At 37.2% G+C, this 26,003-nt stretch overlaps 1 protein-coding gene across 2 annotated transcripts in view; it reads left to right on the forward strand.

Moving 5' to 3' along the window:
• The window catches only part of DNAI1 (dynein axonemal intermediate chain 1), a 314,390-nt gene that overhangs the window by 154,537 nt on the left and 133,850 nt on the right, over window positions 1–26,003 (forward strand). Inside the window, exons 11-12 of one of the 2 annotated variants that reach the window (XM_001378802.5) lie at window positions 14,055–14,172; window positions 18,101–18,144. The exons of the other annotated variant lie outside the window; for it this stretch is intronic. Of the exons in view, the coding sequence (XP_001378839.3) occupies window positions 14,055–14,172; window positions 18,101–18,144 (162 nt within the window). The remainder of the gene's footprint in view (window positions 1–14,054; window positions 14,173–18,100; window positions 18,145–26,003) is intronic. 2 annotated transcript variants of the gene reach the window in all.

Here is a 26,003-nt window from a genome sequence, read left to right on the forward strand (position 1 = left end):
GGTGGGAATTGTTATCTCTTGTACAGAAGACACTGAGGATAATGGGCTGGCATCTAGTCCCATGTCACCACATATGGTAGACTTTGTGTAGGGATGGGAACCATATTATTCTGGAGTCCTTCTCCCATAAGGGCCATATTCCCAGCTCCATCATCTTCTGCCAACCCCACCCCAAGTCAGATGGACCCATGCCTTTTGACTCAGGCCACAATTTGCTAATATGGTCAAGAAATCCCAGTTGACATCAATTAATTAACAAGCCTTTAATAACAACTATGTGCCAGGTTCTGTAATAAGTACTGAAGTTTACAAAGACAATTTTTAAAAATGAGTCCATGCCCTCAAGAAGCTGACATCCCAAAAGGGTAGATGGTCCATACATAAACTGGTGCATAATATAAAGTACAGGAAAGGTAGCCTGAGATAGGAAGGGAATATTGACTGGGAGGAAATGTGAACAGTCTTTAAGGAAGCCAGAAATTTGAAGTTAGTTTAGGGTGGGAAGAAATTCCAAGTATTATTGACATCCAGTAGAAAGGTACAAAGACAGGAGATGGCTAGTAAGGATAAACAATACAGTGTATGGAGAGAAATAATGTGTTAAAAGATCATCAAGATAAAGAGCCAGGATGTGAAAAGCTTGATGGTGTCATACTAAAGAATTTTTATTTTATCCCAGAAGTAATAGAGTCTTTGAAGTTTATTGAATTAAGGGCTAGAGGTGGGTATTACATAGTTGGACTTTAGGAAAATCACGTTGACAGCTTTGGGAAGAGAATGAATTGATCTGGGTAGAGACTTGAGGTAGGAAGTCTAATTAGGAAGCTACTGCAATAGTCTAGATGAGATGGTAAGGGCCTGAGCTGAAATGATAGTTGTGGGACTGGTAAGAAGGGACTTTATTTGAGAGCTGTTATAGAAAAAAGAATTTACAAGATTTGGCAACCAATGTGTTAGATGAGCAAAAGAAGAGAGTCAAGGCCATGCCATCGGCCACAATCAGAGGTGTACTGGAAGGGGCTCAAACCCCATTGTTTAATTTTCAGAGTAAATATCTATGACTCCAAGACAACATAAGGTGATATATGTTGTGTTGATTGCCCAGAAGTAAGTTTTAACAATTCAAATTAAATTTAAAAGTGTCAGGAAAAAAAATGAATCAAAGATGATTCTGAAATGATGACTCTACTAGAAGGATAGTAGCGACCTCAACAGTTATAGAGAAGTTTGGAAAGGGGACAGGTTGTTAATGGTGGCAGAAGGATAAGCTATTGATATCTGTTTGGACATGTTGAGTTTGAGATGCTTATGGGATATACAGTTCAAATTATCTAATTGGTGATGGTAGGACTAGTGCTCGGGAGAGAGATTATTTAGGGCTGAATAAATATTGAAATCATATGTATGGAGATGATAATCGAACATATAGGAACTGATGAGATCACCAAGTAAGAGAATATAGAGAGAATACAGCCTAAGATCAAGGCTTGGGGGACCTCCACAGCCAGTATGTAGGACATAAATGAACCCACAAAAAAGACTGAGAAGTTGGGATCAGATATATAGGAGGAGAAGCCAAGGAGAGCAGTCACAAAATCTTAGGGAGGAGAGAATATCCAGGAGGAGAAAGAAGTCACCAGTGTCAGACACTGCATAGAGGTCAAGAAGGATGAGGATTGGAAGAGAGCCATTAGATTTAGCAATTAAGAGATCACTGGTAACTTTGGAGAGTGTAGTTCTATCTGAATTGTGAGATTAAAAGCCAGATTTCAGAGGGTTTAAAAGAAAGGAAATAAAAGCAACAAATGTAGATGGCTTTTTCAAGCCTTCTGAAAAGGGGAGATGAGAAAACAAAATGATAGCTGGCAGGCACAGTATGATAAGGTGAGAATTTTTTTAATATAAAGAAGATTTATAGGCATGGGGAATAAACAAGCAGATAAGGAGATTGTCATGATTAGAAAGAATAGAGATGATTATAGGGACAGTCTGCTAAAGAAGACAGGAGGGGAGGGGATTTGAGGTTACATTTAAAGAGGGTGACCTTCGTATGCAGAATGTTCACTTCTTTGTCAGAGACTAGAGTGAAAAGGGGTAGAATGGGGAGAGGGGAGTGAAATGAGCAAGTAGAGAAAAGGAGCCCTTGGTGAACAGCCTCAGTTTCTTTTTTTCAGTGAAAGACAAGAGTTATCAACCATAAGACTATAAGAAGGGAGTATCATAAAAGACATGAGAGAAAGAAAGTTTTAGAATAGTTGTTCGTATCCAATAAGACAGGAAAATTAGGGAGGCATAGTAGGATTGACTTGATATAATAAAGACATAGTTGAGATTAGCTGGCATAAAGTTGCAGTGAACCATGTCAACATGGTTTTTCTGTCTCCACTAGTTCTGTTTGACAGGATGTTAGTAAGAGTCAAAGGAAGTAGGTGGTAGGAATAAACCTAGGCTGAGATTTGGTGAGGCACAATTGGCAATAGTAAAAGGGAGCATGGGATTGGAGACTAGCAGTTAGTAAAAAGTTGATCTGGTTCACAAAGTGTTGTGATTGGGAAGGAAATTACAGTCTGAGCAGTACTTATGGTCTAAGACCAATCCAAGAAAGGAGAGAAGGAATAGAAGTCTTAGTGAGGACAAAAAGTAATTTTAAAAGGCATAAAGCATAGGCAGAAATGTAAAGAAGAAAATTCTGATCAGATAAATTTTGGAGTTCTTGGATATGATAAGGTAGAATGGAGGAGGAGGCCATAGGAGGTCAGTAGATTGAAAACTGGGAAGTTAGGGTATTTGAGGGAAATATGCCAGTGAGAGGAAAATGAAACTGCAGTCTCTTTTAAGACAACATTTAGCTTTATAGCAGGAGTTTTCTTGAGACAATTCTTTCTCCAAGTATTCTCTCCACTTGGAGGTGGAGTAAAGCTGTAGGAGTGACTCTAAAGATAGTATTTGGAATTGGCTTTACATAGACAGGAAGTACAGTGATCCCTCACCTATTGCAGGAGTTACGTTCTAGAAACCCCCATAGGTGAAAATCCGGGAAGTAGGGTGTTGCATTTATTTTATTATTTATACTTTAAGGCTTCACAAACCCTTTCCACTCCCCCTATAAACCATTCCCATACTCTTATTAACCTATAGTCATGAGCCAATCAGCATCCAGGATATAGAACACAGCACTGTGATTGGTCACTTTTTATTCCATCAGCCAATAGTGTGCCACGATAAGTGTAACTTCATGATACAGAATTAGATATACATATTTTCAAAAACCAGGATATAGTGAAGCCACAATAAGTGAACCACAGTATAGTGAGGGATAATTGTAGTAATCTTCATTCAGTCTCTCTGTCCTCTGTACTTGTTTTGTGCAGATTTCTCCCCTTCCCTCCCCCACTTTGAACTTTTTGTTCTGGAACTCAGAAGCCTCTAGATCTATCTATTCCCTCTGGATTGCTGTTTTGAATATCTGGATTAGTCTCAGTTACTCTCTTTGATTCCTGGGATAGAGCATGGTGATTCTTTATTATTATTATACACTTGCTACTGCCTCTGGTTCTTAGGATTATTTAACAGGATACGTATTTCTTTCAATGTGTTCAGAAGCCCTGTGTTAGAGTCTGAAGGAAAATAGAATCTATTAACTTCTAAGTCCTGGAAACTAAAATATTGGGAGAGTACAAGTGACATTTTCTCTCTTTTTACCACTTGAAGGTTGTGACTTTGGAAGAGAAAGGAAGCTATGGGAAGAAAATGGCTATAAAGATGATGTAAAAGAACAGGGTCTGATTTTATGGACCATGACTTATACTAGGACAATGAACTACTGGCAAGAAGCAGTGTGTCTCATAAAAGTTTGAAAGAACACATTTAGTAGGACCTAATTAAGAGGGCTTTGAATTGGAATGAAAGGGAAGATAGAAAAACGTGGAGATGAACAGTAAAACCAGATGCTTATGGAAGTTAACATGTGTGATATAGAAGAGAACAGAGAAGAAGGCTCCTAGTTATCCAGAGGTGATAACAAGGAAGAGAGTTACAGGCAATGCTTATGATCTTAGATGTCTGTTTATCACCACAAAGGATACAAATACAAGAATATTATCATAGAGGATAACAAATGATATAAGACTGGTCTCTTGCCTTGAACCCTAGTGTTCTCTCCAATACAGTTCATCATCTCTCATCTCATGGTTATAACATAGGAATGAATGGGAGAGTAAGCATGTCTGATTCCAAAGAAACCTAACTGATGCTACAAGATAGAGAAGCGGAAGTGTAGGTTAATAAGGGGTATTTGTTGTATGAAAATTCTCAAACCTTAGAGTAGAAGTATGATGGAGAGTATTTTCATAAGCATAAAAGATTAGAGAAAGAGAATTGATCACCCACATATGGAGGTAATACAAGCACATTTTGCTCTTCACAGATATTGCTTTAAAAAAATAAATCAAAAGGTTATGACAATTCTGCATTGAGCAAGTATATTGGTATCATTTTCCCAATAGCATGTGCTCACAGCATGTCTCTGTCACCTTTTGGTAATTCTTGCAAATTTCAAACTTTTTCATTATTATTATTTCTGTTACAGTGTTCTATGATCAGTGATCTTTGATGTTACAATTGTAATTGTTTTGGAGCACCACAAACTACACCCATATAAGACAACAAATTTAATAAATGTTGTTCGTGTGTGCGTGTTCTGACTGTTCCAGAGACCAGCATTTCCCATCTCCTTGAGAGGTGGCTTCCCTATTCCCTAAGACACACAATATTGAAATTGGCTAACTAATAACCCTACAATGGCCTCTTAAGTGTTTAAGTGAAAGGAAAAGTCAGTCAATGCTGCAAATTTCATTGTTGTCTCATTTTAATAAATTGCCATGGTCACCCCAACCGGCAGCAACCTCTAACTCTTATCAGTCAGCAGCCATCGACATCAAGGCAAGATCCTCTACCAACAAAAAAGGTTATAATTCACTGAAGGCTCAGATGATGGTTAGCAATTTTTAGCAATAAAGTTTTTTTTTTTCAATTAAGGTCAGAGGTTTTTTCAACATGATTTTGTCTGATTTTTTTCACATTTAATAGAGTACAATGTGGCATAAACATAACTTTTATATTCATTGGGAAACCAAAAGATTAGCGTGATTTGCTTCACTGTGATATTCACTTTATTGTTGTGGTCTGGAACCGAACACACATTATTTCTAAAGTATGCCTGTAGTTGCAATAGTGTTAGGATACTAGAACAGCTATCTCTACTACTCAAGGCAGGAAGCAGATGGAAGGGGGAGGAACAGTAATGGATAAAGAAGGAATAGTAATTGGCAAAGAAGTCCCAAATAAAGGGGACTTTGTAGGGAGTATCAAGCCAGATTATGTATCAAAAATGCATCACTTTTGAGGAGGGAAGAGAGACAGAACAGTGACAAGAGCCAAAACCAACCAATGAATCCAGGGGCCATTTCAGAACATTCAGTATATGCCATGGCATAGCACATGTTTTTGGGCTGAGCTTGTATGTACCAAATGTGCCTGTTTCTTAAAGGGAGAATGTTGTCAAACACTGCAATGCACATGTTTGTAGAAATGTAACAGATCACATAGTCAGAGAAAGGTAAAGGGTTATGCTTTTATTTAATTATTTTTAAATTTGATTTTATTCTAAAAGCATTTTTATTTTCAATTCTGAAGTCTCCTCTTCCAACCCATCCTCCTCACATTGAGAAGGCAAGAAATATGATACCCATTACACATAGGAAGTCACACAAAACATATTTCCACATTATCCATGTTTTAAAAGAAAAAAAATCAAGAAAAAGAAAGTAAAAGAAAATATGCTTCAAACTAATCTCATTCAGTTCATCAGTTCTCACTCTGAAAGTGGATTACATTTTTCTAGGTGAGGCTCTTATAATAATACACATCACAAATCTGACACAAAAGCAAAATATAGTAATGATAGGGAGATTTCAACTATTTGGACACTTGCTAAAATCTTCTTTTAAAGCAGAAAGGCTACGTTCTTGTCCTGTCTTTTTGCTAGTTTTATTGCTTAAAAGGTAGAAGAAATGATGAGAGGAACTGCTAGTTTTGACTTAATTCTAACCAACAGAAAAGATTTAGTTGCTAGAAAGTGATGGTATTGTCCCATAGATTTCACAATAGCAAAGCATAATAAAACAGGGCATAGTCATATATGTATGTATGCTTGACTTTAGGAAAACAGCTTCCTAAATATTCAGTGGGAAAAGTAGGCCAAACTCCAGAAAGGGAGAAAGATACAAATGCGACTACACAGGGAGCTTTTCTTTGAACTGAGATTTTAAAAGGATATCTACTAGAAACAAGAATACCTAAGCAAGGAGACATACTAAGGAGAAGCATGAATTTATAACAATGGTATCAGTAAAGGCACAGAATGAATAAAGACTTGTAAAATAGGCAGAAGACAAAATAAAGGAAATATTTCTAGTTATGTTAGGAGAACAGTGAATAAAAGATATAGTCTTCCTGCTTGGAGAAATAATATGTTAAAAGATGACAACAGAGAAAATAAATAACTATTCGGGTTTGATTTTGCTTCAATTTTCTCTGTAAAGGAGAGTGATTTTTAGACTACAATCATTAAAACAAATTTGGTTAAAAGGATATTGAAGCTCAAAAGAGATGAAGCAGAAAAAGAACACGTAGTTGCTTTGAATGGGTTCAGGTCTCCAGGTTTAGAGTTAAATCTAAATAGAAATAATGAAAGAATTTACAAATATAATCGCAAAACTAAAATTGATCATCTCTGAGCAATCATATAGACAAATATTAAGAAAAGGAGGAAAGGGTAAATTACAAAAACTATAAACCAATAAGCTTGGGATTAATTCTCAACAAATTCTAGAACAAATCACAAGATAGTTTTGCAAGCACTGTGGGAAAAAAATTAGTCTCTAGGCAAAAGCATATTTTCACTAAGAACAAGTCATAACAAAGTAATTGTATTTTCTTTTGTACTAGACTGGAAACTAGGGGCATGCCATATATATTATGTATCTTGGTTTCAGCAAGGTATTTGAGAGTTTGTCTTGATACTTTGTGGCCCTCTTAGGCCCTCTTTGGCTCTGAAATTCCATAATTCTGAGGAATATGGGGCCAAGGTGATAGGGTACTTAGGTAGATTTATGTCTAGTGGCAAAACCATATCAAAAGAATATTGACTAATGCATGTCAGCCATGGATTTCATTCTTGGCCCTCTCTGAATCAATATTTTTTTAATCAGTAACTTATATGATGGTAAAAGACATAATCAAATTTTCAAGTGATAAAAGCCAATATACTTACTGAGAGCTAATATGATGAATCACTGACTCAGAATTCTAAGTGATCTAACAAAGTTGGGGTGATCAACCAAATGAAATAGAGCATATAATTGGAAAATCTTGTGTTTAGGTTAAAAAAACAAAACTCAGGTAAATAAGGATAAAATGAAGAGGACCTGATAGCTGTCAGATGAAAAAAGATCTGGTGATTTTTAGATGGCTACAAGTTTAATAGAAATCAGCATAGTGATATGACTATGAATATGTGAATTTCATCTTGGACTGCATTCATGGAATGCAGAGAGGCATCATAGCATAATGGATGGAGAGCCAGCTTTGGTGTAAGGAAGATTTGGAATAGAATCCTGCCTCTGACACATACTGGTTGTACGACCGTGGACAAATCAAACTCTCAGTGCATTAGACTCCTTTCACAGTCTTCAGCACTCCCAACTGCAGGCCTGCAGATTAAGCTGTAATTTGGGAGCAGACAGCAAAGGAGCTCAGTGGCTAGAGAGCCGGGCCTGGAGTTGGGAGGTCCTGGGTTAAAATGTGACCTCAGATACTTAAGGGTTTTTTTAATGCAATTGAGAAATATTTAACAAAATAAATAAAAATACAATAAAATATAGAAAATATTACATTTGAAAATTAAGTCAATATGTAGCCCACAAGATTCCTTATGTATGGTTTAGTGTTTTATATATATATATATATATATAGTTTTAGAGGAAGCTTCCTCACCAAAGAGTCTCCATATAAATGGAGCCATAGATCTATTTATTCCCTATAGAATATAAAACAACAGAGATGATGACCCCCACCGATAGGACAGACTATATTTATAGTATCATGTTTGGTGTTTCCTGTATCTTTGTGTCTGATTTATTTAAAGCAACCAACTCCTTACAAATTCTATGCTATTGTTGTATCTTCACTTTTGATTAAAAGCTACCCTTCCACTTGTACACTACAAACTATCAAGTATGGTCTATATATGCCCAGTAGCCCACTCTTACCTTCTGCCTTCTAAGATTAGAATGTGGTGGCCAAAAGAGATTAATTATTCATGTCATGCCAGATGGTTCTTCTTTATCTTGTCGGTTATTTAAGTTCAAAAATCAACCCCTGGCCTCACTGGTGTTCAACAAGTTTATCCAGTGACCTGACAGTTTTCACTCAAAATATGATCATGATAATTATGATGAGTGCAACGATAACCCACAATAATAATATTTTGTCTTTTGACTTGGAAAAACTATGAATTTATGGGAAGTGATGGTGAATTAACTATGACCAAAAAAAAAAAAAATAAGGAGAATCTTAGAAACACCCTTAATATTAGCCATGCTTAATTTGTGTCAATAGCAGCAATAGGATAATACTGATCTAGATGGATTAGAAATTTTACATATTTTAGAGGTCCAAATCAGGAAGGAGACAAAGTCACAGGCTGATTAAGACAGAGAAGAACTAGAAGGGATTGTGGGCAGAGTCCAGAACATCACTAACAACATAAGGCTAAATTTGGATTGTAGTACAGTCAGGAATGGTCTTCTCTCTAGTCCATTTCATCTTGCCTTCTGGATGTGGGTGGCCCTTCTCTACATAGGTTGATTGTAGCCAGAAAGAAGTCAGAGACCTCGAATGAAACCTGATGCTGATTGAAAGAGAGATACTAAGGTTCTTCTCTGCCTGTCTTGTCACTGATACCAAAGTTACACGAGAAAGAAAACAAAATGAGGCATTTAACTCCACAAGGGTGGGACAGCCATTTCAGCCTTAGAGTATACCAGAATCTGTCTTGGCCATCTTGTAAGGAGACAGAAAAATCGGGCTGGATCCCAGTTCTTTCCTGTTTTCTCATTTCTTTCCTAGTACCATGCAGCTGGCTTAAATTCCCATGACTCCTTATGAGGCAATGCAACTGTTTTTAACCTCTATCTGAGATCTCATAAGGCAAGGCTTACAAGCTAAGTGTCTGGGAACTATAACAGAAGTGCTTATACATCTGTTTTCTCCCTATTATCTTTATAACACTCTATAAAGTAGGTGGGGCCGGTATTATTATCCCCACTTAACAGATAAAGCAAATGAGGCATGTGATGAAACATAGCCCAGGGCAGCTCACAAATGGAAGGATTCTATGAGGGATGAACCAGGTAGAAACATCCTCATGTGTCTGCAACCATCACTAATTTTTCCCTTCCATCTTTCCATCTTTTCTATTCCATAGCTCTACTGGCTTTCCTTGTATTCTTGAGTTGGTTTTGGAATCCAACTTTGTTTACTATTCATCTACCCACAAGGTCCTGCAATCATTGAAAAACTAGTTGTCTCATGTGTCTTTCTTCTGACTTTTTTTCAACTTCTCTATTGAGATATTTTGCCTCTTGACTCTTCAATAAAGTAATATACTCCATCTTCTTCCACATTTACAGTTCTATAATTGGACAGTTTTGTATATGTGGCAAAATTTCTTCTTCTCAGGAGCCACATTGGTGTATCCTTTCCCTTATCCCCAACTCTACATTTTATACAACATGGGTTTTGCTTATGTCCAAGGTCTCTTTAATATCCAATGTGATTTAGGCTGTTCCCAGTGGAGTCAAACCCTCTCCTTATTCACATTTAGGACTCCTATCATGTTACCAGACTTGCTTATAACTAGCCTGAGACAGTTTCCTATTGCTGCTGGTCAGCTCTTAGGAAAGAATAACCCAGGCAAGACAGTGCTCCAAGATCCCAGCATATAAATTCTCACTGTCTTTGGAGTCAGGAAGACTTGAGGTCAAATACAGCCTCAGACACTTACTATGTGTGACTCTGGGCAAGTAACTTAACCCCATTTGCCTCAGTTTCCTCAACCACAAAATGAGCTAGAGAAGGAATGGCAAGCCAAATTCTAGTATTTTTGCTGGCAAAACCCAAAATGGGATCACAAAGAGTAAAAAAAAACAAAACAAAACAAAACAAAAACCTGAACAAAATGTTCCAAGCACTGTGATAAGAGGTAGAGATGCAAAAAAAAAAAAAAAAAAAGGACAGTTTCTGTCCTCCAGGAGCTTACAGTCCAATAAAGGAGAAAATAGGCAAACCACTAAGTACAAAAAGTTATCTATAAGATAAACAAAACATTGAATTGTAAAATGACTAAGCACCAATTGAAGAAAGCAAAACGAGCTACCTTATCACATCAGAGCCGTATCTCCAAAACACCTGGCTTCCTAGTCCCTGGTCTATGTCACTGCTCCTCTCCATCCACCATGAAGTAATATGAAGCCATTCTCCCTAGATTCCCAGCCAATTTTGGGGCTGTTTAGGATAACTCTGCTGCCATCCCTTAAGGGATGGATAGGATCAGGGAAGTGATAGGTGATTTAGATGCTCCGACTTCAAGATTAAGGCTCTGCAGTGTCATCTTCCCTGACATAATCACCAACTAGAATTACCACAATTTGAGGGAAACTAACTGATGCAGAACAAATAAAAATAAAATCATTTACAGGGGGCACAACTTCAAATTTCTCTGTTCAGTTTCTTGGTCTCCTAATAGGTCTTCCTGCATCTGTTCTCTTCCTTGTCCCAATCCACAACCAGTAGTATGTTTCATTCATGTGTGGTGCTTGTCATGCTTCTCCTGCTCAGAAATGTCAGTGGTTCCCATTGCCTCTGGAGTAGAATTCAGACCCTTTTGCCTTCACAGTCTGATGCCTCTCTAACATTTCCAAGCTGATATAATCGTAATTGATGCCCTGGTAAAGTGAACTGCTCTACCTGTTTCCCCTAAACACCTGTGCTTCTCCATCTCAGGATTTTTCCTGGTGAAGTTCCTGATGTTTGAAATGTCTTGACTCCCTCTTTTCACCTTTTGAATTTCTGCCTCTTTAAGAACCCAAATCGAATGTCTCTTCAATGAAGTCTTCTTTCACACACACTACCCCATTATAATAGCTTTCCCCCTTGAATATTATGTTGTATTTTGTTTTGTACCTTCTCTACTTCACTTCTTATGTATCATGTATTATAGTCATTTTATATTCTAGTTATACTAGACTGTGAAGTTCTAGGAAAACAGGGACTATATCTTTTCTAAACTTTCTGGCTCCCCTAGCCATGCCTAGCACATAGGTGTTTTATAAATATTTGGTAAATTACTGTGGTTGAATCCTTTGCTAAGATCTCTTCTGGGCCTTCCCTATTTCACCCACAAATTAGCCAGCTCTTCTTGCCCCTTGCTTCCTCGGGTTCCCATGCTATTTCATCTTTATTTCCTTCTTCTCAAATTACTTCTCAGGATATAGTAGAGGCCCTTTGATATTATCTAATCTAATGACTTGTTTGATAGATGATTTAGCTAAAGTCAAGCAAAGCAAAGTGATTTTTCCAGTCACTCAACAAACTAATGGGACTAGGACCTTGCCTTCTGACTACAAATCCAAACCTTTTGCCATTATAGTATACAACCCTTTTCTTAGATCTCACAGCTCAAGGGAAACAAGGCTCTTCCATAAAATATAAGCTCCTTGAGGGCAGGGACTATTTTCTTTGCTAGCATTTGTCCCTCCAGTACTTGGCATAGTGGCTAGTATATCCTTCATGCCTAGGTAGCAAACTACTCTTCAGTTTCATGGTAAAACTCAAAGCCCCTCTGGTCCTGTTTTACCAACATTCCTGAGTTCTGCCCAGTGAATCCCTGAACTGCAGCAGCTACTTTGCAATCCCACTGCATACTATTCACAACATTATATTTGTGGAAAGGACACAACTTGCAACAAAAGACCTGAGAGTTGTAAGTGACCCAACTCTATGATTGTGTAACCTTGGGCCACGTATTTACCTTCCCTGAGCTTTAAAAGATGGACATAATAATACTTATGCCAACTACTTTAAAGGATTGTTATGAAGATCAGATAGGAGGATATATGCAAAGCACTTTAAGCAAGATATGACACATACTTTTATATGTTTAAAATGTGAATTGTCTTAATTAGTATCATTATCTCTTTCTGACCTCATAAATACTCTCAAAGCCTTAAGCTCTTTCACATTCTTCTCTTTCCAACTCCCAGAATCACCATTCTCAAGCTTTTGACCTCCTCTCCAGAATACCCATATCTTTCTTAAGGGAGTCATTTTTTTTCCCAGGAATTGGTGCTTACATAAACATTAGCCTATCTATTTCTCATTTGTATTTCTTTGATTTGGGACCTGGCCAAACTGGATTTACTCCAGTGATTTTGTGAAGGGGAAAGGATTTGGGGGAAAAAAAAGAAAGAATCTGGATGTTTTGACTTACCTTATTAGCCAATTGGTGGGACATTACAGTTCCTTGTTCAAGAGAAACATCCCCATGAAGCCAATTCTGGGAGGAATGAGGTGATAGTGATCATACCCTAGAATTAGTACCCAAGAAGTTCACCATTTCATTTCTCCAAAAATCTCTTTAAAACTATGACTTCAGGTTTCATTTGTGGATTTCCAATCAATATGAAAAGTCCACAATGTATGGGGTAACTATAGTAGGAAAAAATTGCCTATAAAGTAAATTTATATATAATGAATACTGTTTTACTCATGATTGTCATTATAAAATTGGATACTCCTACATTAAAATAAATGATGACCTGAAGTATGATAAAAGAACACATATGGTAGCAGATCTCTTAAAAATCCCATTCAAAGGAAAAATCATAATTTTCTGTTAAAATATTAATCATACAATGATAGAATTTTAGAATTGGAAGTATCTTTTGAAATAATCTAGCCTTCCATTGCCCAGATTGTGTTCTCTTGCATCCTGGCAGGGTTTTCCAAGCAATTAAATAGGAGTTGCATGGGAAAATGCTAATGCTAGTGATTTCTTCTCCCTAAAATATTAAGTTTGAAAGTATGCCTATACATTATGTATTTAACACTTGGTTGGCAACTTTTGAGGGTTGAAAATAGACATCATTTCCTCTGAATTTCTCTGAAATATTCCTAAGCCCCCTTTGTCTAAGGGCTATTCCATATGCCCCAGACCCTATTTGTCAGACTAACATTTATAGATTTCATCACTATGACTTGATGTCAAATATATTTTGTGGACAAATTCATTAGGGAAATGACAATCTAGCCGAACCTCTTCTTTTTCATGAAGGTCTTTGAGCTAGTTGGTGGGAAAGCCTGGCTTGCCCACATCTTCCAGGATGACTCTCACTTTGAAACCTGTGCCTTTTACCCCAGTACTCTCCAAGGTTGACTTTTCTTTCTCTAATAGGTCTTCCTGTATCTCTTCTCTCCCCTGCCCCAGACCATCCTACATAGCACCTGCTAGCACACTCTGATTTATGCATAAAGATTGTCATGCCACATCCTGCTCAGAAGTGGTCAGTGGGCCCCATTGCCTATGGAGTAAACCCCTCCTCCCCCTCTTAAGTGTAAAGACCTATTTGCCTGCCATTCACAAGAACCCTCGCAGGCTTACCCACATAAAGGTTCCGTGGCTCCCGAACTTCGAAACATACTTAGTGCCCTCATAAAGCTACAAGAGAGTCTGCCTAGGATTTTATAAGAACTGATGTGAAATAGATATGAAATATAGATTTGGGTCAGAAGAAGACATCAAAAACGAGGGATTTTGTTAACTATTCTTCAGCCTAAATGACCATTTTTATTACTTTTGACTCTGTGATTTATCTATGGTTGGATTTCCCAGAAAAATAGATGTCTTCTGGATTTAATTTTTTATTTTTCTTAAGATTTTAAGTATTATGAAGATGCAGCCGATGAGTACCGGGACCAGGAGGGCACCTTGCTTCCTCTCTGGAAGTTCCAATACGATAAGGCAAAGCGCCTGGCCGTGACTGCCCTCTCCTGGTAAGTGTGTTGGTTGCACCCTCAAAGTGCTCCGTGCTCCCCAAAGGCCGCCTGTTTCTTTAAGCAGGGCTAGGTATGAAATGACAATCCTGCGTTACCATAGAGAACAGTCCAGACATGGAAGGCTGTTTATATTGGACATTTGTCTTCTTCGTGCAAACACATTTTTCCAGCTAGTAAAATAACGCAGATGAAGGGGAACAAATGAGGATAGTTATCATCTCAGATGTAGCTTATTTTAACTTCTTTCCTGGAATAACATCCTTTATTTATTTTTAAACCTTGATAAATGGCTAGAGGTACAAGGTCTGGCTCGAAATATCATGTCTCCAAAGGCCAGTTACTGATGGATATGTCAGATCAGTTGCGAAGGGGCAGGAAGGAGAGGGAAGGAGAAGGCAGCAAACATTCATTAAGCACCTATTATGGAAGCACCCACTGTACCAAGTGGTTTACAAATATTATCTCCTATGCACCTCACAACAGACCTCTAAGGGAGGCCCTATTATGATGATGATCTCATTTTATGATTGGGGAAACTGAAGCAGACACAAGTTAAGTGACTTGTCCGGGGTCACAGAGTCAGTAACAGAGGTCTGATTTGACCTCAGGTCTTCTGGATGGCAGGTCCAGTACTATACCCACTGAACCATCTGAAGGATAAGGCCACTTACTGTCATAGAATATTCAGGCGAGAAGAGATCTCTCCAATTCATTTTATCTAACCTCGTATAGAGACCAGGAGAGATCAAGTAAGCTTGCCCAAGGTCATACAAGCATTTCACTAGGGATCCAGGACTAGAACCATAGCCTCCTAATGCTCAGTCCTGGCCGCTTTCTGCTGCAGCATACACCCACTTTCACTAGATTCTGATAGTCAATTCCACCCACAAGGCTAGAGTTAGGAAGGTTTTCCAAGATAAGAAAGCACTGATGTTATGAATAAAAGGAACTAGAAAATCAGTTTCCAGAGGGCCCTAGAGATGTCTAATCAGTGGTGAAGGATAACTAGGCTCCTGCATCTAGCAACATTTTCAGTGATCTGTAACTTTTCAGGAAAGGCTAAGGACATGTTATGCATCATCTACCAGGGTAATGGAGAGGAGAGGAGATACAGTTGGTTCAAGGGAGTGGAATGAAGGGGGTGGAGAGGTGGGGAAAAAAATTAGATTTCACTGGTTTTATCCTCATCATGTTAAAAGTAAAACCAAGGCACTGGGTGGCTGGTCATGGTAGAAGAGCAGCGTGGATCATAGGTGGAGTCAAATTAGACATGGTCCAGGACAAGCAGAGGTCATCAAAAATCAGGAGGAATGACTTTTAATTCAGGGCACCTAGAGTCAGAAGCTTTGAGCCAAAAAAAAAGGGCAGAGTGAAACTTTTAGTACCTTGGATAGCTCTATGGGAACGAGAGGATTGACTGTCAGAGGCTGAGGTCTGGCTGGGGGCTTTTCTGCTCACAGACCAGGGGATGCTCAGTTGGCTTTGTCCTCTGGATGAAGTTCTCTAGTTGTCAATGGAACCCAAACTCAGTTAGAAAAGGCTTAGATCTGAGATGGAGAATATTACACATCTCCAAGTACTTTCAATATTGATGTTCAGTGGGCAGCTAGGTGGCATAACAAGTAGAATACTGGACCTGGATTCGGGAAGATTTATCTTCCCAAGTTCAAATCTGGCTTCATATACTTACCAGCTGTGTGACCCTGGGCAAGTCACTTGAACCCATTTGCCTCAATTTCCTCATCTGTAAAATGAGCAGGAGAAAGAAATGGTAAACTACTCTAGTATCTTTGCCAAGAAAAACCCAAATGGGATCATAAAGAGTTGGACATGAATGAAACTACTGGACAACAACAATATCCAACAGGAAGACAATGTCTTCTGACCTGATGTGGGACTGTTTAAAGGCATCACTGGGGTGAGGAGAAAAAATGTCCTTAGGAGCTAGCTATACAACAAGCTGAGTAGAAGTAGCCTTTGTGGGAGAGTTCTCCCTCTGACAACCCTTTCCTTTCAGGGCTAGGAGTAGGGACATGGATCATGGTTGTGGCCCTGAGAGATGAAACTAGGAATCAAAATAGTAGTCCTACTTTATTGTCCTCTAACAACCCTACAGACACAATAATGCTTTCAAATATTCACAGTGTGTTTGAGGAGGGTGGTGTACAAACCCATTAAATCTTGGGCTTACCTAGCTACAGAATGTGGAGAGAATCCAACTTTTTATTCTATTATGTCTTTAGACTGAATTTCTCCTGATTCAGTTTCAGCATCTTGGCTATTTTCAGCTCCAGATTTAAATATTCACTTAGGGCAAAGCTATGAACATAAGATGTAAGTTAGGGAGACTAAGAAGAAGCATGAAATATATAAATTTAGAGACTCGTTTAAGATTCATCATGAAAGAGGAGAAGGAATAACTATTTGAAAAAATCTTCAAAGGGGAGAAATAATGCCTACTCAGACTGTAAGAATTTAGAAATTGCTTTCTTCAGACTGTCCCATCAGCTACTCTCCTTGGTATGGTATAATGTGTTTCCCCAAATAGATATTGACTTGGAAGATAAGTTGACTCCCTTGTTTCCAAGTTCCATTCAAATAAAAAAGGAAGCCCTGAAGGGTCAGTAAAGTTGACTTTTCATTGAAAATGGTTAGTACTTTGCAGTTTTGTACTGACTTTATTCCTACCCAGAGACCTTTTTGTCAGTTACTAGCTCACATTTATATACTGCTTTAAAGTTTAATTTTTTCACAACAACCCTGTATAGTACCATTCCCATTTTCAGAGGAGAACATTGAGATTCAGAGAAATAAAATGATTTACTCTTAATGTTTGGCTCCATTATTGGGCACCATGCACTTAGATGCATTTTCCCCTATTTATTTTATAACAAAAAGTAAACCTAAATATATAAGAATCAATAATAACTCATCAATCATTCTAAAACACTTACCCTTTTAATGATCATATTTTGCATACATTTATGTGCATACATAATTTACATGGCTTGTCAGTGTAGATACAATAGTATTATTTCTGCTTTTTCACTTTACATTATTTCATATAATTTGTAAAGCTTTTTTGTACAGTTTTCATTTCATTTCATTTTCATTCATTCAAATATTCATTTCAATATGGCATTATTTATGTACCATAAATGCTTAGCCACAACCCAACTATTAGATTTTTTATATTGTTACTCATTTTTTACTTTTATATATAATGCTGCTATAAACTCGCAATGTCTCATAAACACATACAAATAAATCTCTTTGAGCAGCTACGTACCACAGTGGATAGACCCACCAAGTCTGGAATTGGAAGGACCTAAGTTCAAAAATGTCCTCAGATACTTCCTTGCTTTGTGACCCTGGGCAAATCATTTAACCCCAATTGCCTTGCCTGCTCTTCTGTCTCAGAATATCAATTCTGAGACAAAAGCTAGGGTTTTTGTTTTTAAACTTTCCTTTTTTTCCCTTGAAATGTTTCTCCAGTAATGGGGTTACTGGGTCAAAGGGTATATATGGTTTTATGACACTTACTGTGTATAACCAAATTGCTCTCTATAAAGATTGCACTGGCTTGCTATTCCATCAGCAGTGTCCCCAGTCACATTTATGGAAATACTTATGTTCCCAAGCCCCACCAGTTTTATTGTAATGACTTTTGTTTTTTTTTTCCAGATTGATAGAGTTTGGACTGCATTCTTTAATTATTAGTGAAATTGAACATTTTTCAAGTGTTTATTCTTTGGGTTTCCTTTTTTTGCAAATAGCTTTTCATTACTTTTCCACTAGAGTATAAGTATTTCCCTTATAAATTTGTGGGATAGAATGTAACCACCTAAGTTTGAAATATAATTCAAACTTTTAAAAAATGGATCTGAATTTTGTCCTCTTATGTTATAACTTTTTTTTTTTGCAGGAATCCAAAATATAAGGATCTGTTTGCAGTAGGACATGGCTCTTGTAAGTTACATTCAGCTCTGCATTTAAGGTACCCCAATTAAACTGCCCTAATGTTACTGGCTTCCTTTGTATGGCTAGCACAGATTTACTCTCACCCCTGCTCTCCAGGTTATACAGTACGATTTGTCAAAACTCAACATGCTGAAAGCAGTCTTGAGTATGAAATGGTGCTTGGCCATCTTTCTTTGGCCTTTGATCTCTAAAACTATTCAGCACAAACTCTAGGAAATTTCTTTTAGGAATAGATTCTTCTCTTGCCTCCCTATTTACTGAAGTAAAACCAGAGTGCTAATAAATAAATTCTGTACCCAGGTGAAAGTTAACTCTTAACACTCTGTTTTCTTTTACATAACATTATCCTGGATATATTTTTGTCAAAATTAAAGATCACATTTTTGTCGATCTTTGGGACACAGCTTTCCTTCCATCCAGGACCTAGCAGCCCAGTCTCTGCCTTGCTAAGAGGGTCACATTGCCTCAAAATTGAGGCAATTTCTTTTCTTTCCTTTTTTTTTTTTGAGATTGAAGCAATTTTGAGGCCAGCTAGGTAGCACAGTGGATAGAGCCAGACCGAAAGTGGAAAAGACCTGGTTTCAAAACTGGCTCCAAATTCCTAGCTTTGTGACCGTGTGCAAGTCATTTAATCGTGTTTGCCTAGTCCTTGCCTTTCTCTCTTAGAGCTATTACTAAGACAATAAATAAGAGTTTTAGATAATTTTTTAAAAGATTGGGGCAATTGCTACACCTTTTATGCTGCTTTTATTCATTATTTAATTCTGGGCCTATGAAATATGACCTCTATCCCCCAATGACAGAAACACTAGACTAGATTTAAGAAGACTCAGGTGGGTAAGAACACAATTGAACTGAGACTAGTGTTCCGGATCTAGGAAGTGATACCTTGGTCTCTGCTCTGGTCAGACCACACTTGAAGGATGGTTTATTTCCATAAGTCACATTTTAGGAAAGCTATTAAAAAGCTGGAGAATATCTAGAGGAGGAGACCTTAAAACTGTGTCATTTAAGAATCAGTTGAAGGAACTGGGAAAATCCACTTGGAGAAAAGGTTTAGGGGAAATAGAAGAGCCATATTCACACAGAGATGGCAGCTAGCAGAAAGAAGAGGAATTAGTCTTGTTTTGTTTTTGTTAGGTATATTTAGGCTTCATGGAAGGAGAAACTTCCTAACAATTAGAGTCACCCATAAGTGGAATGTGGTGATTATATTCCTCTAATAAATTTTCTTTATCAAGACCCCCTTCCCCAAGCATGTATATGTTTTATTTTGTGCAAGCCCCAGAAACAGCTTTTTGGTCATTGCATTACAATAAAAGTATGTGGGAGTAGCTAGTTAGCTCAGGGCCATACTTGGAGAGGTAAGACCTTGGGTTCGAATCTGGACTCTGATACTTCCTAACTTTGTGACCATGACAAGTCACTTAATCACCCAATTGCCTAGCCCTTAGCACTTTTCTGCCTTTTAGCTGTTACATAGCATTGGTTCTAAGACAGAAGGTAAGGGTTTAAAAAAAATAATAAAAGTATGTGTTTAGGGATGGAGGAGAAGATAGAACAGAGGTGACTCTAAGCAAAGGCTAGATGCCCATTTCTTAGATAAGATTCTGTTTTTTTTATAGGGATTAGTCTATGGAGCCCTTTCCATAGACTATGGAATTCTTTCCAACTCTTTTTTTTTTCATTTCCCCCCTTTTTTTTAGAATATTTTCCCATGGTTTCATGATTCATGATACTCCTCCTTTGCTTCCCCCTCCTGAATCCAACAAGCAGTTCCATTGGGTTATACATATATCACTGTTCAAAACCTATTTCCATGTTATTCATATCTGCAGCAGAATGATCCTTTAACATCAAAACCCTAATCATATCCCTATTGCACTACATGATCAATCACATATTTTTCCATTGCAGTTCCATTTCCACATTTCCTCTGGATGTGGACAGCATTCTTTCCCCTAAGTTCCTCTGGATTGTTCTGGGTCCAGCTCCTAAGATTTTGTGATTTAGGAAATTCCTTGAAGAATCCTAGATCTAGACCAAAGTCTTCTGAGATTGAGGCTACTGCTCTATCATTCTTCTCAATTCCCTCCTTTCTATCTATAATAATTCCACCTCTTTTAGTCAGTGGTCTAGTGCCAAACTGGTCCAGATCTCCTTCCCATCTCATGTCACTGACCATCCCATTGGGAAATGAGGCACTCCCTTCATGCAAAAGAGTTATTCACACTGTATATTAGCATTGTTTCCAAAATGCTAATGTGTGTTGTTGTTTTCTGGCATAGAGCACTAAATTTTCTGAACAGAAAAGCCTTTTTTCCCTCACAAAAGGGGCAAATAGGGTACTATGGTGACCATTGGGACTCAGAAATGTGCCATTTGGCTCAGATTCCCATAGGGCTTCAAGCTGTTTTGGACATGTGTTTTCCTTTTCCTACCAATGAAAACCTGGTGCTTCTTGGAGTCTTATAGTTTCTGCTGTCTTTGAAGATACCCTTAATGCCTGCTTTATATCCCTCATCCCCAGGGGGTGGATTTCTGCCAAAGAGGAAGTGTATTTGCTGGTCCAGGATTGGGTCTAACTCTGTATTCTATGTTATACCCCAAACATTGTTCACATTTGATCAAATTAAATGACTCTATTTAACAATGCTCTGCAAAGTTTGAAGCCATGCACAGTTCTCAAAGAAATTTGGGATGATAATATCCATTACTATTATTATGACTATGATTATGATCCACTGTAGTTATTATTCACAGCCACTATTATTTAAAACCCACAGAAAGAAAAAAGCAAAATATAAATGGGATTCACAAAAACATAAATCTAAGCTATTTCCAATTTTTTAAAAGGGGTATTACATGTTGATACAAGGTCTCCAAAAAAATATCTTATTTGCTTTTAATGCACTTCTGAATGCTTTTCAATGTGTTAACTATATTTTGCTATGTTATTTCTATGCAGTTGGAATCAATATACATGCTATTCTGATTCTACTTTATTTGTTTAGCATTTATATATATATATGTACATATATATATATATATCTTTCTACATTTCTTTGTTTTCTTCATATTTGTCATAGCATTCCATTACACTGATAGATCATAATTTATCATGTCCCCAATTCCTCAACTGTTCAGCAAATAGGCTATTTTCATTTTTTCCTTATTATAAATAAAATTGCTATGAATTTTTGTGTACTAACAGGTTTTTTCCATGTCCCTCTGCTCTGGCCTTTGGTAGCACCCTAGTATATTTAAGTAAAATAGGCAAGATCACTTGGGTTAAAGAGTACAAATTTTCACAGATATGCCTAGTTTTAGTTGGAATAGACTTTGGTCATCTGGTTCAATCTATTTTTTTAAACCTTTACCTTGCAGAAGATTGGTGTGAGCTAGACAATGAGAGTTAAGTGACTTGCCCAAGGTTACACAGCTAGATCTGAGGTCAGATTTGAAGCCCATCTCTAGGCCTGACTTTCAATTCACTGAGCCATCTAGCTGTTCCCCAATCCATTCTTTAAAAAAAAAAAAAAAGAACCTTACCTTCTGTCTTAGAATTAATACTGTGTATTGGTTTCAAGGTAGAAGAGTGGTAAGGTCTAGGCAATTGGGGTTAAGTGATTTGCCCACAGCTAGGAAGTGTCTGCATCTAGATTTGAACCCAGGACCTCCTGTCTCTGGGCCTGGCTCTCAATCCATTGAGTCACCTAGCTGTACCCACCCAATCCATTCTTTAAAAAGGAATCCCTATAATAACATACCTGACAAATAGTCATCCAACCTCTGTCTCCAATGTAGAGAGAAGTATTGCCAAGGTCACCCATTCCCACTAGATACATCTCTTTTAGGAAGTTTTTCCTAGCATCAAGCCTAAATTTGCTCCTTTGTAACTTCTACCTTTTGCTCCTAATCTGCCTCTGGAACCAGATGGAAAATGTCTTATCCCACTTCCACATGAGGTCCTTTTAAGTCATTGAACATAGCTATCATGTACCCTTGGAGTCTTCTCTTCTACAGTCTAAATATACCTAATGCCCTCAACTAATTCATATATCATAAGGATTCACGGCTCCTTGCAATCCTAGTTTTTGTTATCTGGACACTCTAGATGAGCAATGATCTTCCTAAATTTTGTCATCATACTCTAGATATAGTTTGATAAGGATAGTGTATGAAGAGATAAACACATTATTCCTTGAAATTATATCTCTTTCAATGTAGCCCATGATTATATCAGCTTTTTTTGACTGCCACATCATTCTATTGACTCTTTGGAGCTTTTAACATACTAATACCTTCAGATCTTTTTCAGACATAAGCATTCAGGGATATAAATTTTCCCCTGAGTACTGCTTTGGCTGTATTCCATAAATTTTGGTATGTCGTCTCATTATGATTTTCTTCTATAAAATCAGTGATTGTTTCTATGATTTGGGTTGTTTTTTTTTATGCACCCATTTTGAAGAATCAGATTATCTAGTTTCCAGTTAATTTTTCATTTGTCTTTCCATGCACTCTTATTAAATACATTGTATTGCATTATGATCCAAGAAGGATGTATTTATTATTTTTGCTTTTCTGCATTTGGTTGCAAAGATTTTATGACCTAGTTAATGGTTAATTGTGTGTATGTGTGTGTGTGTGTGTGTGTGTGTGTGTGTGTGTGTGTGTGTGTGTACTAAGGACTGCTGTAAAAAAGGTATATTCTTTTTTTATCCCTATTCACTTTTTCCAGATATCTATTAAATCTAACTTTTCTAAAATTTCATTCACTTCCTTTACTTCTTTTTTATTTGTTGTTTTTTTTTTTGTTAGATTTACCTAGGTCTGATAGAAGAAGGTTGAGGTCCTAGTTTTACTATTTCCTTCTTAAACTCCTTTAGTTTCTCCTTTAAAATCTAGAGGCTATACCATTTGGTGCATATATGTTACGTACTGCTATTACTTCATTGCCTATCCTGCCTTTTATCAAGATGGGATTACTTTCCTTATATCTTTTAATCACATCTGTTTTTGCTTTCACTTCATCTGAGATCATTATTGCTAATCATGCTTTTTTAAAAAAAATCTCAGTTGAAACCCAAAAGATTATACTCCATCCCCTTGATTTTATTCTGTGTGTCTACCTGCCTCAAATGTGTTTCTTGTAAATAAGAATGTTTTTATTCCATGACTTTTTGATCCTCCTTTTCCATTTGGTCCATTCTACTTTTCATAGAATTCTTTTCCTCATTAATTTTTTTACTTCTTTTTCCACTTGACCAATTTTGTTTTTTTAAACTGTAATTGTCTTTTTACATTACTTTCATTTCTTTTTCCCATTTTTCTTTCATCTCTATTTGATTTTTTAATTTCTTTTTTGAGCTCTTCAAGCCCCCGAGACCAATTCCCATTTTTCTTTGAAGTTTTGCATTTGATTACTTGGAACTCACCATCTCCTACTAAATCTGTGCCTTGGTCTTTGTCACCATAAAAATGTTCTATGGTTACGTTTCTTTTGCTGTTTGCTCATTTTCCCAGCCTTTTTTTGCCTGTGGACTGGGAGTTCTAAAAACTGCTGATTCTGTCTTCTCTGCTGATTGATGGCTTACAGGACTCAGCACGATGAGCTATTTTGCCCTGGGGTAGGGGCTTCACCATAGGCTGGAAAGGGCCAACCTCTATGGACTTTGGGGACCTCACTGAGGGCTGGTGCTAGGACTTGAGACTTTAAGGGGTAGGTATGGGGTGCTTTGCTGTTGACTTAGGCAGAGTCCCAGGATCCTGAAGTGGGCCTATGCTCAGGCTCAGAACCTGGTAGTAGATGGATCTTTCAAGTTGTTTTCCACAGGAGAGACCCCTTGCTACATCTTGTTGTTTGTGTGACTCCTGTTGTTTTGATGCACTATTTTAAGGTTGGTTTGAAGGGATCCTCAGAGAGGTTTCAGCTTTTGCTGCTATTAAACTACCATTTTGGCTCTTTCCCCCTCCAGATCTTTTTCAGATAATCCACTATTTAAACATGTTCCCCTTACCTTATATTTGGGAAGAAGATTTTTTGAACCCACATGTAAGACTTTACATTTATTCATTTTTAATTTCATACAATTAAACCTAGTGTAATACCCTACCTAATGTAATCTTTTTAGATCTTGTATCATCTAGTGAATTAACTATCTACAGTTCCCACCTTTGTGTCTTCATCAAATTTGATAAACATAATTTCATGCCTTTATCTAATTCATTAGTAAAAATGTTTAATAACACAAAACCAAATCCCTAGGGCCCTCTGCTAGAGACTTCTTTCCAACATTAAAGTCTTCATGACTGCTCTAAGTCCAGCTATTCAACCAATTCTGAATTTATATGATTGTATTGTTGTCTCACCCATAACACTCCTCTATCTTTTCCACAAGAATAAGATGAGATATATTACCAAATAACTTTGCCAAAGTCTAGGCAAACTTTATCTACAATTTCCTCTGACCTATCATGCCAAATTGCTATTCAAAATATATTAATATTTTGCAATTCCCAATATGTAACAAGGCACCTGTTTTCATGCTGATTGGCCACCACTAAATGTTATTATTTTAAACTATCTTTACCAATTTGATGGCTTCAAGATGGTACCTCACTGTTGTTTTGTCACATATTTCTCTGATTATTAGGAGTTATAATTTTCAAATGTTTATCAGTAAATTATATTTCTTCTTTCCAGAACTATTTGTTCACACTATTTAGCCATTTATTTATTTAATGATAATGTGCAAACAAAATTAATAGGTGAAATTTACACAAACAAATGTACAAAAAGGCTTTATTATAGGCTTACTATATAACATTTCTTTTTTCCATTTGAATTTACTTAGTCAATTTAGAACATTATGCCTTGGTTACAATAATCACATTATTTCCCTCCCTCCCCTCTACCTACCCTTCCTGCAACTGACATGCAGTTTCATTGGGTATTACTTGTGTCCCTGATCAGAACCAATTTACATGTTGTTGATGTTTGCACTAGGATGTTCATTTAGAGTCTACATCCCCAAAGCATATCCCCTCGACCCATGTAATCAAGCAATTGTTTTCCTTTGGTGTTTCTACTCCCACAGTTTTCCTCTGAATGTGGATAGTGGTTTTTCTCATAGATTCCTCCAAATTGTTTGGATCACTGCATTGCCACTAATGGAGAAGTCTATTACATTCAATTATACCACAGTGTATCAGTCTCTGTGTACAAAGTTCTCTTGGTTCTGCTCCTTTCACTCTGCATCACTTCCTGGAGGTTGTTCCAGTGCCCATGGAATTCTTCCAGTTCATCATTCCTTTGAGCACAATAGTATTCCATCACCAACAGATAACCACAATTTGTTCAGCCATCCCCCAGTTGAAGGGCATCCCCTCATTTTCCAATTTTTGGCCACCACAAAGAGTGCAGCTATGAATATTCTTGTACAAGTCTTTTTCCTTATTATCTCTTTGGGGTACAAACCCAGCAGTGCTATGGCTGGATCAAAGGGCAGACAGTTATATAACATTTCTAATGCTTTAAGATTTGGAAAACTGTTGAGAAGCTTTTACTGAGTACCTATCATATGCTAGGCACTGTGCAGTAAGTATATAAATACAGAGAATGAAATAATCTCTACTCTCAAGGAACTTATATTCTAGTGAAAGAGACCATAAGTATATACATCAGTATTTACAGACTGATTATAATAATAGTTATTAGTAAGAGAGTCATTTCCTAATAATAGAGAATAAAAATAGTTAAATTTAAGGTATTTTGAGAGAGAGAGAGAGAGAGAGAGAGAGAGAGAGAGAGAGAGAAAATAATAATTAAACCTATGGAAGCT

The sequence above is a fragment of the Monodelphis domestica genome, chromosome 7 (genome assembly GCF_027887165.1).
Source record: "Monodelphis domestica isolate mMonDom1 chromosome 7, mMonDom1.pri, whole genome shotgun sequence".
NCBI lineage: Eukaryota > Metazoa > Chordata > Mammalia > Didelphimorphia > Didelphidae > Monodelphis > Monodelphis domestica.